Genomic DNA, 15767 nt, shown 5'->3' on the forward strand with positions numbered 1-15767 from the left:
ATCAAGTCAATATGTTTGACGGCATATTGGGGTATGATATGAGATTGAGGCTTTCGACCTTGGACCCTCCTCTTGCAAAATTCCTGTGTGCGCCACTGACATTATATGCTATATTCAAATTAGATCCCCGCCATCGGATTTAACTCCCTCGATATGCTAGATAAGAACCACGTTTCAAATATTTTTCTGGAAAAACAAATCCGTACCGTTCTCTTGTTAGCGTTAACCAGGGGCCCGTAATATAGCAGTTAACAAAGCGTGCAAACAACGTATTTTTAAACCCCTGCTGAAAGTTCCAATCTCAATGGAAAATTAACTGTAAAAAACTTTCGTTTGATTAAGGAGAAATGTTTAAAAGGTATGGTAGGAACCAAAAGTCACCTCTGTCCAGTTTATGATATCGCTTAAAAGAGAAACAAACTCAAATTCCGTTTTGTCATTGTCGTCAGATTGTGCAAGTAGATTCCGTTTTAAGTTGAAACTACATTTGTAAAAAGTAAAAAAAGAAAAATCGATTTAATGCAAAAAACACTGATTTTATTACACATATATTTTTGAGCAAATTTTGGAAAGGCTTCACATATTGCTAGTTTTTGGGCACAATTTCAAAAGTCACCGAAATTTCCATCACCAGTTGAAAAGACTCCCCCCGGATAGCAACAAAAATATTTTTAAAAAAACGACAACTTTCCAGAACCATAACTGATGTTTTTCCTAAAAGAAAAAAGGTCACAATTTCGAAAGCATGACAACCATACTAAAGTCTTAAATGTTTTTTTTTGGCACTATGTTTTGAATGCAGAAATAAGAGACTGTCTATGCAAGCATTTTTATATTTCCGTAGCTCATTGGAATGCGCACAAGAAAATGGTAATCAAAAATCCCGCATAGAATAAACAAAATAACCATTCTCTTGGCTTGCATGAAATTTTCAATTTCTCAGCACTTAATGTTCCATTTTCAGAATCCATTTGCATAATAATTTTATGATCTGATGCTAGTGGGATTGATAAGCTACAGAGATTAGTACTTGTGCAATTGTCAGTACTGGCGCTGTAATTGTAATGAGTCCTATCTACTTGGAACTGAATTGAAAACTCGTTGGGTATAATGTTTAAGTAAGTGTCAGAAGCAAAGATGTAGTAATAATAACCAGTTTCTTCGATGTATTGATCAAGGATATGTTTTCTCGCCAAGCTGCCAAGCAATGAGTTGCACCTATAGGATGTTGGCAGAGTAACGTGGTTCAAAGCGTTCTTGCACACATAAATCCGATCCGTTTCGTTGGAAATAGCCCCCTGGCTGCTGGATATCGATGATGTCACGTCGTCAGATTCCGATTCTGATTGGCTATCTTCTCCACTGATGTCTTCTCTCTCGATATGATACCTATCAAGAAATAAATACTCTGTTAAAAAAATTCAATGTTTCACAAAGAAATTGATTCAATGAATAATTTATTTTCAACCATTATATTGGTGATGAAATTCACCAATTTTATGGTGCTGCCCAAATTTTACTATATTAGTGTGAATGAAGAAGTAAATTCATGGTGAGAGGTTGAACCGTGTTATAGTTTTTTTCTCATCAAAACGTAGTTTAAGAGAAAAACCTTGTGCGCTTTGGGGTCAAGCTTTCGTCTCTGTCCACTATAGTGGATTTAAACCGATACATGAGAGCGATTTCCTTTACTAGAGTTTTTCCCAAATTTCATACTCGTATAGTTAGCTCGGTTTTATCTTATTCAATAAATCCATTATTCTAATTTGGATAATTGATCTTACGCTTAACTTAAAAAGCAAACAAGTTTTTTCTTTGAAATGTTATTAATTGAAGTATTACATAAACTCCATTGATTTAATTTGCAGTAAACTAACCATGTTAATGGACTTGCTGATATTTTGTTTATGCTTAAAATAAACACATTCTTTAGATAGTAAATAAATCGAAATAAAAGTTATCACATGAACTATAAATACGTTACTCATGAAAGCTTTTGAACTTTCGTGAAGAACTCAAGAGGGTTTTGATAAATAAAATGGGTGGAACATGAAAATTTAAAATCACATCACGTCGAAAATCACAAAAAGTTATTTATCTATGGTATTTTGTGTAATGGATAAAATAAAAATAGCAAAGTTCTGAATGGAATCCAAGTGATCTAAACATTAAATGTGTAATAATAATTAAATTGTCCGCATAAAAAAACTAGCAATAAAATGGACTCCCCCTTGACCTTGTTAAGATACTACAGTTGAGGCAAGTCTAACCTGGCAGTATTGTGAAGGCTAAACAGGTTCTAATCACAGCGTTACGATGTTTCCAGGTTATAAGGTTTACTCCAACTACAGACGAAATTTCTTCATAAAACGTGATCCGTCCGCCATTTGTAATCTGAGTTGAACCAAGATTTCGGTTCAAGTTAAACCTCCTTGATCAAAATCATTTATTTGAAGCAGGAAAATGTTACCTCTAGAAAGTCCGTGAAGGACCGTCCGGTTATGTAGGTGAAACGTTGAATCTTTATTTTAATAGTGTAAGTAAATAAGAATTATGACGAATTTTAGAATTGTAAAGAGGTTGGTAAATCCATTCTGAAGATTTTTTTTTTTTTGGTTTTTACAAAAGGTTTGGTAACATGGTTCTATGTACAGTGTAATTATAACCTAACTGGTGACACAATCATTGCTTTTTTAACAAAAAAAAAAAAAGAAAAAGAAGAACAACAACAGAAACGTCATGTTCTGGTCCAAATCATCCTGTCTAAAACCAAGGCATATTTCAAAAACTGAGAAATCGGTAATTTTGAGCGAATTCTGCCAACAATCTATTCTGCAAACATCGGCAAGTCTGCCAAAAAAAGGGGGGGGGGAGGGGACAAGAAGTCGTTTCTGACGAATTGAAGTTTTTGCAATTACACTGGTCAACAAGGTTTCTGTTCCTCATTAAGTAAGTGGTGACTTATGTTTTAGGGGGTGGTGAAAAAAGTATGACAATAAAAATATTCCATCACCCACATACTTTTGAAAAATCCAAAATCTTTAAAATCTCAATTCAATGACATTTATTCAATACATGTACAACATTTTTGTCATTTACCATTTTATAAACATTTACAAAGCTTAAAACTAGTATAAAACAGAAAAAAAAATACATTGTTTAATAAGTTGTAGAAGAATGGAAGAGATTTTTGATGAAAAAAAATAATGGTACTTGTAAAACAATTTCCTAAATTTCATACTTTATGTAGCTGTAATTGCCTTAACTGCGGATGCTTTATTATTGGCACTAACACTAACTTAAATAAGATATAATATTTTAATGAGATTCCAACAGTAATCCCGAGCACATTAGGAGTAAACTCACTGTCGGTGATATCTCGCTTAAATTGCAGAAATATCCTGGTGAAGCGCTTCCCATGCTCGTCGCTCACAGCTCCCGTACTTTCAGGGGGGGGGGGGAATCAGTGACATTGAACATCCTAATTTTTTTGTAACTTATGAACATGTCTTAAATTAATTTTTCATAATTAGGACTTTTATTATTTCCTAAGAACTGTGGCACAACATTTTTAAAATAAATTCATGCTGTTTTTCTAAATCACTTAAACTAGCTACAAAATTTTGGTCCTTCATAAGCATTCTTATCTATAGTTCAATGAAAATACCCTCCTTAATTTTTGCATAAATGAGTGATAGGAACTGTTCCTACAAATATTGAAATCCACACCCTTTTTATCCATTGATTTAACGAATTCTTCATCAATCCCAACTTTATGTGTAAAGGTGGGGGAATATTCTTTTTAATCGATTAGAGGAACGTTTTGCATATATTTTTTTTTCACGTGCATAATATTTTTTGCGCTCTGGCCATTTCTTTTTTGATATAATTTTGATGTATTCACCTGCTGTCCCAACCTGCTGTGACAACTTCAACTACCGTATCTTGCGCGAAACTGAAACGATATGGAGCCTGGCCCCATCTACTCAAGGTCCCGTATATAAAACTTATCAAAGTGAATTCGGTTTCTACCCTTGTTACATGTTCTATCGCTGTAATAAGTTAAAAAAAAAATATATATATGTATATATGGATCAAATGCATCTACAATAAACATACAGTAAACTTTTAACTGCTGTAAGATAGCATATATAATCCAAAACTTATAAATGAAATTTTTGAAAATTCGAGGGTGCGATAGAAATTTTTTGCAAACATATTCTTTTTCAGCACCTTGAAATCTGTAAAAAACACCGGAGGAACAGAAACTTCGTTAAAATTTGTTTTTCAGTGTTATTTGCATCCAAGTGTGCTTGTACTAATAGTTTCTGATGTTGCACATATTTGAGTTCACTTTTCCAGCTTATTTATTCATTCTAAATATCATACAAAAAGAACGCTTGGGGACAATGAGGATAGTTGATCTCTCAGGAGCAAGTTCTCCCTTAAAAATCCCGAAACTATTACAGTAGATGCCGCTTAATGTGATTACGTAGGGACAAATACAATTTGATAACAATAACCGATAGATGACAATAACCGAAAAGAATCCATGGCACACAAAATGATGATTTTTTCAATTTAGAAGTATTTATTTTTGCAACTGCAAATTAAAATTACAGTGATTCAACAAAACGCATTTTTAAATTATAAATTACTAAATTTGTAGAATCAAATAGCTATCTTTTTCCATCCATTAAACCATCCGTCCGATGCTACAAAGTCTTTGCCCATTTTGAAAGCAAGATCTCCTTTTGGATCGTTTACTCGCGCGGGTATACGCCCAAAATGTCGCGGCCAAAATGTCGCGGGACAAAATGTCGCGGCCAAAATGTCGCCGGCCCAAAATGTCGCCGGTCCAAAATGTCGCCGGTCCAAAATGTCGCCGGCCCAAAATGTCGCCGGTCCAAAATGTCGCCGGTCCACAATGTCGCCGGTCCACAATGTCGCCGGTCCACAATGTCGCCAGTCCAAAATGTCGCCGGTCCACAATGTCGCCGGTCCACAATGTCGCCAGTCCAAAATGTCGCCGGTCCAAAATGTCGCCGGCCCAAAATGTCGCCAGTCCAAAATGTCGCCGGTCCAAAATGTCGCCGGCCCAAAATTTCGCCGGTCCAAAATGTCGCCGGTCCAAAATGTCGCCGGCCTAAAATTCGCTAGTTCAATTTGTACGAAAAATTTAAATGTACGTCGATGCTTTCCAGCATAAAAGTTGCGAAAGAATATTAATTGCCTTTCAAAGTAAGTTCCTTCAAAAATTCCAAACGTTTTCTCCTGTCTTAATTCGTAAACATCAGATTAATTCCAGAAAATTAATAGTTTTCAGAAAAACATACGTTTTTCTGTATACTATTACAAACGTAAACATGTGAAAGGCTGCTGCAACGGAATTCTTTTTCTCGTTTAATCGGATTAATAATAATACTCAAGATATAACATAAAGGATCAAGATGTAACGCAAGGATTCAGACAAAAAATTGGTATGGAAGTAAAACTAAACTGTTCTAAACGCGAATGAAAGAATAGTGAGGCGCAATTTGAATATGGCAAGAGAATAGGCGGTTTGTATTTTTTGGCGTAATGAAGTAAAAACAAATAACTCCTTCACTCTAGCATATTATTACGGTAGCGACAGGTCAGTCATTTAGGGGATCAGGCGGAATGGCCCTCGACTTTGAATTTTTTTTAATCTACGTGGGAGTGGTTTTTATAGCAATCCTATGAAATTTGCATTGGTTATACATACGCCCGTTATCCTCCCTCTCCCCTTTCACTGGAAAAATTCGAAATCACGGGCCAGGGTGGAAATAAAGTAGAAAAGTATCTTAATGAAACTTAATTTTCTCATAGATTTATCAACATTACCCTAAGAACTGTAAAAAAAAAAAAAAAAAAAAAAAAAAAAAACTACGTTTTCAGTGAGATATACGTTGGTTAAAGTAAGATCAAAACTGCCGTGGGAACTCCCATCTCTTATGAGTAAAATTCTGAAATTACGTCGAAATGTTCACCGTCAAATCTTTTGAAATCAATGAAATCCGTAACTGCTAAAACAGGTGTCTTTCACTCAGATTTTTGAAAAACGACTCTACGCGATTACAAATATTTTAAATTCTCAACATTCATGAAATTTATATAATCGATAGAACATCAAGGGACAATTTCAGAACAGCTATTTTATTGAAGGTTTTCAAGAGGATACTTTCATGCATGCGAAGTAGCGCTTGTCAGCTAATCACATTTTCCAATTTTAAATAGAAAAGAAAAAATTTCATAATGAAGGGTCAAATAACTGATATCAATGAGATTATTCAGATCAATTTTGACCTAGACTTATTTTTAAAATGAGTTTCAAAAAGTAATAGTTCCAGCTCAATATAGCTTGGTAATTCAGAAAGAAAAGAAAATTGATAATAATAATAATAATAAACAAATAAGTTTTTCTCTCTCAGAAAAAATTGCTGTTTTAATTAGTGAATTTTTACTACGCAAATTATATAAGAATGCAAACTCAGTTTTTATTTAACACTCACGCTAGTTAAAGTGCTACAAAAATGAGAGGAATACACGGCTAATTTAGATTTTATTGATATCATGCTCAACCTCTCATATATAAATTTAGTATATTTTTCATTGTTTATTTAATTACACTGACTCACGTAAACGATTACGAAACTCAACTTAGAACGAAAATAAGGCTTGTTTTCGTTTAATTTCACTTGGATGCTACATTTTTGTATGAATCCTCGCATTACTTCTTGAGATATAGCAGTCACATAAAACGATAAAAATTATTCGGTGATCCATCCTTTTGGGATGACTGAAGCCAAAAATAAATGAGCAACTCGCCCTTTAAGATATACCTGTAGACCAAATTTTGTCTTAACCCTTGTACAGTTGACCCTCATTTTACGCGGGGGTTATGTTCCACGGAAATGCTGCGTAAATCGAAACCGCGTAAATTGAGACCTAATATTAGTGTCAAAATAGGGATTAGGTTCCGTAGATAAAAAAAATACTTCATTCTAGTGATGACTAATTGTATTGTATAATAAGTTTAATGTGTACTTATATCGATTTTTATGCATAATATGCATAAAGAAAACAAACTAATTTCGTGTTCTGTTTATGAAGAAGAGCTGGCTATGATAGTCTATTGGTAGTCATTAAGAATTTTTCTCTAATTCTTTGCGGAGCATTAACGCATCCATGATCACTTGCGTCATTTCCTTAATAGAATCTTCCTTCACTAACAAATCAGAAAGATCATTTCTATTGTTTACGAATGGTTCAAAATTTTCAATGTGAGCGTTTTTGGTTGTCGGAGTCGGTATCCTCGTTGGTTTTGACCTCCTTTGTCACTCCTAAAAGCTCTTCTTCCAGTGAATTCTGAACTGTGTGAGTTTAATCACTTTACTTCTGGTGGAAAAAGCTCTGGAACCAATCGCATAAAATGTTTCCAAGGACCCAAGTTCGATTATTAGCACGCCAAAATGCAGTTAGTTACGTGTAATCTGCAATCTTTAGGAGCTTGGGTTTTGAAAGAGAGGAAAATGTTACCTGTTTGCATTGCCGCATCTGCGTAAAACCGAAACTCATCTGCGTGAATAAAATAAAGGTGTCAAATCTTCAACCGCGTATAATCGAAACCGCGTAAAATAAACCCGCTGAAAACGAGGGTCTACTGTATTACTTTTTGAGATATATCAATCACAGATAATAAAAAAGAAAGGAAAAAACATTCGATTGCTCCACCCTCTGGTGTTATTGAGCCCAAAATCTGTCCCCCTGCTGCTTCCTAACATTTTGTTTGATTCCGTTCATCATTTTTTGAGCAATGACAGTCACGCATATCGATGAAAACGTTCAGTTACTCCACTATCTTGAACGAATTGACGCAAAAAACCACGCAGCCCTAAATCATATATGGGTACTTGCGGGTATCGTTCGAATTCTTACTACAGGTTTTGACGTAGAATGTCCCCAAAAAATCGGTCACATATAAACACACACTATTCTTGAAGAAAAGTTTAAAATAATTTAGCGAACGTCAGAACTGAACGCCGTCAGAACGTTTTACAGTTGGTAGATAGCGAGTCACAAGAAATAAGATAACGTAACGCTTGTATTCTATTTGTTTGCTGAAAAACAGCCGAGAGTTGCGAATCAAAACGGAATAATCTTTTTAGAATTTATCAAGAAACGCAGTTAGTTCAGTCCCATTTTTAACGGAGACATTCATTAAAGGCAGTAACCATTTATTCTGCAAATTTGGTGTTAAACATCATTTTTGTACATTTAAATTTTTCTTACCAACTGAATAAACGCATTTTGGATCTACAACATTTTGAACAGGCGACATTTTGGCCCGGCGACATTTTGGCCCGACGACGTTTTGGACAGGCGACGTTTTAGCCCGGCTACATTTTAGACCGGCGACATTTTGGATCGGCAATGTTTTGGCCCGGCGACATTTTGGACCGGCGACATTTTGGACCGGCGACATTTTGAACCGGCGACATTTTGGACCGGCGACATTTTGGACCGGCGACATTTTCGACAGGCGACATTTTGGCCCGGCGACATTTTGGAACGGCGACATTTTGGCCGCGACATTTTGTCCCGCGACATTTCGGTGGCGACATTTTGACCCCAAACCACTCGCGCGTCCTTTTCCCTGAAATTTGTAAAACAATGTTTCAAAGCAGATTCAATTTCACCATATTTTCCAACACGGTTTCGCTTATAGCTTAAAGTTTCATTTAGCTTCACTTTGTTTTCCATCTTGTCACTGTGTTTTTTAGTAACTTAACATACAAATAGTATGGCAGAGAAGTGTTTAGCTGTTCTGCAGAATTTCTTTGACTCATCACGGTTAAATTGTCAAAGCGTTTTAAAATGTCAAGCTTGTTCTTGACAGTTAAACTATTGCGCTTTTTCTCCGTAGTTGAAATGTTTGCCCGTTAGAGTAAAGTTTTAAAAGTAACTTATGTAGCTTAGAGAAAATTTCTTATGCTTTACTGATAAGAAGGAAACTTGCTTTCGAGGGAAAAATTGAAAGTTTATGAAAAAGTGGCAACAGTAACGAAGACAATGCTTACAATATCCGACACACATCTTAATTTTCAAGTCTTTCGGGACTTTGTAATTTTGATATAGCATTAAGCGAATGATAACATTAACCGTGATCACATTGAGCGGCGCCTGAAAAATAACAATTTTCAATACTGGCAATATTACCGAGCAACCATAGTAGTGTCAGATGATCCCAAGTGTCAGACGGCCTCTTTTGATGTCATGCGTCATTTTCAGTTTTCAGAGATGATTTTTTTTTTTTGAATTCCTGATTAAAAAAGTCATTGTTTGTTTTCAAAAGGCAAAGGCGTACATACAGTGTTTTTGTAATATGGTATTAGTAGAAGATTCGAAAAAATGTTACAAGAGTGAGAAGTATTAATTAGTGGCGCTTCTTTGCTGTAGTTTTGAATTATGTTTGAAAAGTACACTTGGGAATACTTGATCCTTTCGAACCAAGACAGGATCTGGGAACAAGTGTCTTTTAATATGACTATACGCAAAAGTATCGAATTGCGTGATTTATTTTCCACTGACGAATGTATTTTTAGTTGCTCTGTTATTTTTCATTATATACAACTCACATTGACATATAAATCTGAATCACTATATCAGTGAGTGTAAAACAAAAATATTTAAACTATGGCTATGGACTAACAAAAAATAACACAGGACAACAGTGATTTTGGTGCTGGGGTTTTTGGAACTGATTTCGTATGAATTTGGTACCCTAAGTTCAAATATGACATCAGGTTTTGCCCAGAAGCTCAAATTTCTAAGATATAGCATTTAAATATACATAAAACAGGTTTAAGTTACATCTATAGATCAAATAAAACATAAAACAGGGATTTTTTATTCCTATTGTATTGTACAAATAATAAGAGATGATTACCAAACAGTCCAATTAGGCTCTTGGACATGGGTCCCTAATTTTTAAGAGCCTCAAAATGACTAAAATTGTAGTAGTTTTACTTAAGAGAACTTTACCTTCATTTTCTTTCGTTTTCTCCTTTATTTGTTTACCTTTTTTACGTGTACTTAAGTGTGGGATACTCTGCCTCCCAAAAAATATTTTGAACGAGTGGTAAAACACCTCAACACCCTGAAATGGTGATTTCCCATTAATGTTTGTGTTTATAAGGTTTGACTTCAGAGGCCCTCCCCAAAAAAACTTTATTTCGGGTCACCCGCTATATTAATCAGGCTCTGAAAAATATTGTATACAAAGATCCAGCTCATCACACATCGCGTGAAGCGAATATATGCAAGCCAAGAACTTACAAACAGAGTCAGATAAAAATATAAAGTATCTGCGCACGCAACTCAAAAGTATCTGCAAGCTATTCATTGTCTATCACGTACAAAAAAAGGAGGGGGGGGGAGGGGCGGGGGTGTCCACATTCCAAATAAAGAAAATTAATCATTACATTAGCAATTACAAACAAATTTAAACAAATTAGAAGTTAAGAAGGAGAACCTGAATGATTGTCGCGAGACGCGCGTGCTCACAACGAATGTATCCGCACAGCAGCGAATATATTCGCCTTACGCGCTTACGTATATTCTATCTATTAATAATTTTTAAAAATTAAGTAATATCAGTTTAAAACAAATTAGAAATAAGCAGCAAGAATTTAAACGATTATCGCGAGATGCGCGTGCACGGCAGCGAATACATCCACCGAACGCGCGGGTGTACTTTTTACATCTTGTAATAATTTTTACAATCTAAATAAATAATATCAATATTAATTTAAAACAAATAAGACGTAAAGATATTTTCTACTTATTTTCGTTTCAAATTGATCTTCAATTGATCTAATCTTTATCTTTTATTTAAGAGCTTTTACGATTATCGGACAACGTGCAATTCCGCAGCGAATGTATCCGCACGTCAGCGAATGTATCCGCGCACGGCGTGCGTGCGTGCGTCTACATTATCTAGCTCTGCTTACAAATTGACCTTAACTTGTTGAAGCGTTATTACTCAACTTGTCAAACTTTTACTGCATCTGGTGAATTTTCTTTCAAGTTACTAGACTGCAGGCTGACAATAGGGTAAATATGCCAGAAGCAATCCTTGTTTAAGAAGCCTACACTTGCTTTAGAAGTGCACAAAATGGAGTTAAAACTGCACATTTTGGGTAAAACAGCAGCACTTACCTAAATGAGCTGATGTGTGCATCACATGACTTCCTTTTACACCAATTTAATGTTATTTCCCCATTATTGGAAAATTTAATGTGATTCAATAGTTAACTCTCTAAATATCACCAACATGGCCAATTTGAAACCAGATTAAAAAATAAAAAAATAATTTAAAAAAACGCCAAATCTGTCACCAAGTTGGTGAAAAACTTGGCGACCAAAAGACTGACGATATATCGCCAAGTGTCCGCCAAATTATAACACCACTTGAGTTTGCATCGAAACTAACAACGATTTCCCCCCAAAAAGGCATGAAACACCCCCTTTGGGGGCAACCGAATGCAACCAAAAAGGGAGGTGCACAACTAGACCCCACTAGGAGTCTACGTACCAAATTTCAACTTTCTAGGACATACCGTTCTTGAGTTATGTGACATACATACGCACATCAGCACATACGCACATACATACATACGTACATACGGATGTCACGAGAAAAGTCGTTGTAATTAACTCGGGGAATGTCAAGATGGATGTTTCGAGTGTCTATACGTTCTTAGGCACTTATCCGCGTGTGGTCGGGTTGAAAAAAATACTCAACATTAATTCGGGGATGAGCAAAATGGAAATTAAAGCCGAATTTTAAGTGAAAATGTTTTCGCGAATACAATACTTCCTTTTTTTTGTAAAAGAAAGTAATAAAAAGTAGAGCTGCTAGAGAAAAACTAATTTCAATATTTCGATTCAGAACCCCAAACATATCGAAAATCAGTTCTCAAACTCTGGTTGCAAAAAAGGTTGGGAACCGCTGTTATCGAAGACAAAAGGATCGCTAGAAAAGTAATAAAAGGTAATTTCAGAAATAATTTCGGCGAGAGAAGGATTTTAGCAGGTGCGTGGGACAGGAAGTGGAATGTACAAACATTTCGTTAGTCGCCCACACAAGCTACACAAAACATTACTAATGAATACATTGGAATATTGTATACTAGCGGCAATGGATAGAGAAAAATTAAGAATAAAGCAGAAAGTAAAAAGGTTCAAAATGAATATATTGTACTGCACTAAGAAAAAGAAAATTTGATTGATTCAACGTTAACAATTTGAAAATTAGTGCAATTTTTTTTTTTTTTTTTTTTTTTTTTGAATGCGATTTTATAACAAGTGCGTCAAATACAATGTTCCAAACTGCTCATCGTCAAAAGAACGGTCGTTATTTTTTTAAGTGAACGAACGGATCCGTTCATTTTAAGGATTCGTTCATTGTGACCCGTTCGTTAATGAACGACACATCCTTAGTGTTTGGACGATGTCACATTCACTTCCTTCTACATCAACATATTCTGAAACAGTATTTCTCTATTAATGGATATTTAATAAAATATTGAAGGTAAATAGATTTTTCTCCTGACAAAATTTGATAAACCTAAATTTTAATCAACCTATTTCTATTGTACTTGACCCGTATTCAACAAACATGCAGCATATACAAATGAACTAATACCTTTGTGCATGAAAAGTAAAAATTAGAAATAACAACGTATAATAACACAAAAATTGCAAATTACTGTATACACGTGTTTCGAGGGGGAGGGGGCCGCCCCACCATAGATCAGTGCCAGGGGCACCCCGAAGGGAGTGATCTCCCCCCAAAATTTACTTTTCGCAATCTTTTTTCCATTTTTTTTTTTAAATGCTTGATATCTTCTCTCATTACATGTTGATACGTGTGAGCAAGTTCGTATTTTATTATACGGTGAAATTTCAGCCTTCTTCCATTTAAATGCAAATCTAATTTCAAGCACTTTTCTTCTGAAAATATAAATTTTACGTCTATTTTTGGGCCTTTTGTATATACTTCATACTGCATTATTATGTCTAGTATTAATTACCTTTTAGAAAACAAAAGCAACCTTGCCTCCAGGGATGTCCCATATCTAACTTTTTAGAGGGGAAAAATGTTCAAATTACTGAATGAAATTCCGAATTTCACTGAATGATTAAAAAATAAATAAATAAAATACAAGCATGCATACATTCCTACATCTATAAAAAGAGACATTTTAGGCATTATGAAAAAAAGATTGAAAAAATGGCTGCAGCTGAAAGGTGCAATGTCTCACTGTTTCCAAAATTTTCGAATCAGTCAATATTTGTCGGATAAACACCTGTGACATCCCTTATGGGTTCCCGTACTTGCTGATGAAAAACAAAACATCCTACAAAAGGCTTTTGGCTTTTATGTTCCTTATAATAAAATTTTGAGATGTGCAATTCTAATTATTTCGTAATGTTTTCACTGCTGAAAAAATTAAATCCTGCTAAACATGAGGTAGCATTAAAAAAAAAAAATGCTATTACTCTCGCCTTTTGAATCTTCGCTGTATTTAAACCTATCATTTCACAACGTCTCACTTTTTTGAATAATTTCATATAACTTTTGTAAGCGTGGAATATCTTGAACATCTGATGTTTTCGAAATCAATCAAAACACAATCCTTGAAAACTGTTATAGGAACTGCCCTCGCCCTCAACTATGTCAGAAAGAAAAAACCTAATTCTAAAAATACTATATAACTGAATAAACAAAGGATTTCTAAGTTGAACTGTTTCTTCATGTTGGATTTCAGTTGAGGTAGTGAGAAACAAAGGGATGTAAAAGACAACATTAAAAATTTGGAGATAACCGGTACAGATGGTAAGTGAACCTCCCCTCTGTTTTGGGGCATAAGATAGTACTAGTAGCCCTGGTAGGTGCTGATGCACAGCATGATTTAGGAAAAATATTCAATGAAAGCCTACCTAGAACGTTGTCTTTAAACGCTTTTTTCTCAAAACTTGAAAATGTTCACTTGTATTCCTTTGCTTCTCACTGCCTCATTTTGCCTGTTACTTATTCTTCTATGTGAACTTAACTTGTATGATTAACTAACCCTCGATCACTTAACTAATAGATAATTTTTTAAGCATGAACACGTGATTTTCTTTGCTTTTTGAAACCCATTACGATTTTAAATGCACCTACGAGAAAGTATGAAAAATATGTTAATGTTTCAGGTATCATGAGAAAGAGAGAGAGAGAGAGAGAGAATCATGCGAGAATAAATACACACCTATGTTCTTTTAGGCACTTATGAAGTCCTTGATGACCCTTAACCACAGTCAGACCTCCAGCAAACAATCGTACACAAGAATCAATGCTAACTTGTGAACCCCTCAGTAGATGAAACCTCCAATATTCTTGGGACTTGTCGGGAAGCACAATTTTATGAGTCGTTACAGTTCTCTGGAACTCATTTGTGACAACACCAGGCTCAATTTCATAAAGGAATGATTGGAAATTAGACTTCGAGGACAGTTCCACACCTTGGCACCACACAGATGAAATTTCCTCTCCTACAGGGACTATATCCCCTGAGGCCACACTTATAGTGTTCGGTTTGTAGATGTGATATTTTAGAATAAGAGGAGTTACGAAACACAACGTGGCAATGATTAAAGCAGCTAATGTAACAAGAGCATGTTTTGCCATTTTTTGAGCTGTCGAGAACAGATAACATCAAACTGATGGTTTTCATTTCTTTAAAATTGATGGCATGGTATTATTCTTAGTTTTTTTTTCTTTGATTTGTCTCTTTGCTGAGTGTTTTTGTTTAAGTCATTTAACACTTCCAAAAAAGCTGATCTTTTTGCAACAACTTCACATGATTATTAACTTGATAATATGATTTTGAAAAATGGCAACAAAACGCAACTAATCAAAAGTTTTCAACGAAATATTTAATGCTATTTCACATAGTAGAAGTTTTAGCTACTTAAAAGCATGCTTGAAAGTTAAGAGCAAAAACAAAACTTTTTTTCAGTAAAAATACCAATTTCTTCACGAACGAGTTAAGTATCTCTGTTAGTCAAAGTTTTTAAAAATTCCACGTTGCCATTCTTTGTAAAATTGAACATTGTGAAAGCGATATAGGTCAAACGACACAGATGTAGAGAAAAATAAAGACGAGTCAGTGTTTACCTTCTAAAATCCATAAACCAAGAAATGTGCCAGGATTAAGACCATAAAATCTTTTTGCCGAAATGTCTTCGATTCTGCAAGAAGCACACATTACGTTTCCGGATTTGCTTTCATATAGCAATGTAGGTGTTCATAATTCTTTCGAAATCTTGGGCGCTACCAGTCGAGCATCAGAACTAAGTTTTCCAGCATTGGTTATCACGTGATCGAGAAAATAAGATAATGGCGTTCCAAAAGAGCACTGTGCAAATAGAGGAGGCGATAACTCTCTCCGTAGCAAGAGCAATTTCTCATCTCTCCTTCGCCAATCATGTTAAGAAGAAAGTTATCTAAATTATTTCTTTATTAAAGAAATGCTACCCCAAGTTTGATTACAAAAGGAAGTCTGCATCGTAATTGACAAATAATGTTTTCTTACAAATAAACATTTACTATACTGTGTTTAAAAATACTATCAAAAAAAGAAAAACTTTTTTTGGTAAATCTGTTACACATCGCACGAAACTTTTTTTTTTTTCAT

The 15767-nt window shown here is 34.9% G+C and overlaps 1 protein-coding gene across 1 annotated transcript; it reads right to left on the reverse strand.

The window, feature by feature from the left end:
* Positions 1-529: 529 nt before the first annotated feature.
* On the reverse strand, positions 530-15407 carry LOC129235180 (uncharacterized). The gene is made up of 2 exons (XM_054868874.1): positions 14340-15407; positions 530-1389 (listed from the first exon to the last, which is right to left on the reverse strand). Exons 1-2 carry the CDS (start codon positions 14756-14758, stop codon positions 846-848), a joined length of 963 nt encoding a protein of 320 aa, XP_054724849.1. The 5' UTR covers positions 14759-15407; the 3' UTR covers positions 530-845.
* Between the last annotated feature and the right edge of the window lie 360 nt (positions 15408-15767).

Source organism: Uloborus diversus, chromosome 2, assembly GCF_026930045.1.
Source record: "Uloborus diversus isolate 005 chromosome 2, Udiv.v.3.1, whole genome shotgun sequence".
Lineage (NCBI taxonomy): Eukaryota > Metazoa > Arthropoda > Arachnida > Araneae > Uloboridae > Uloborus > Uloborus diversus.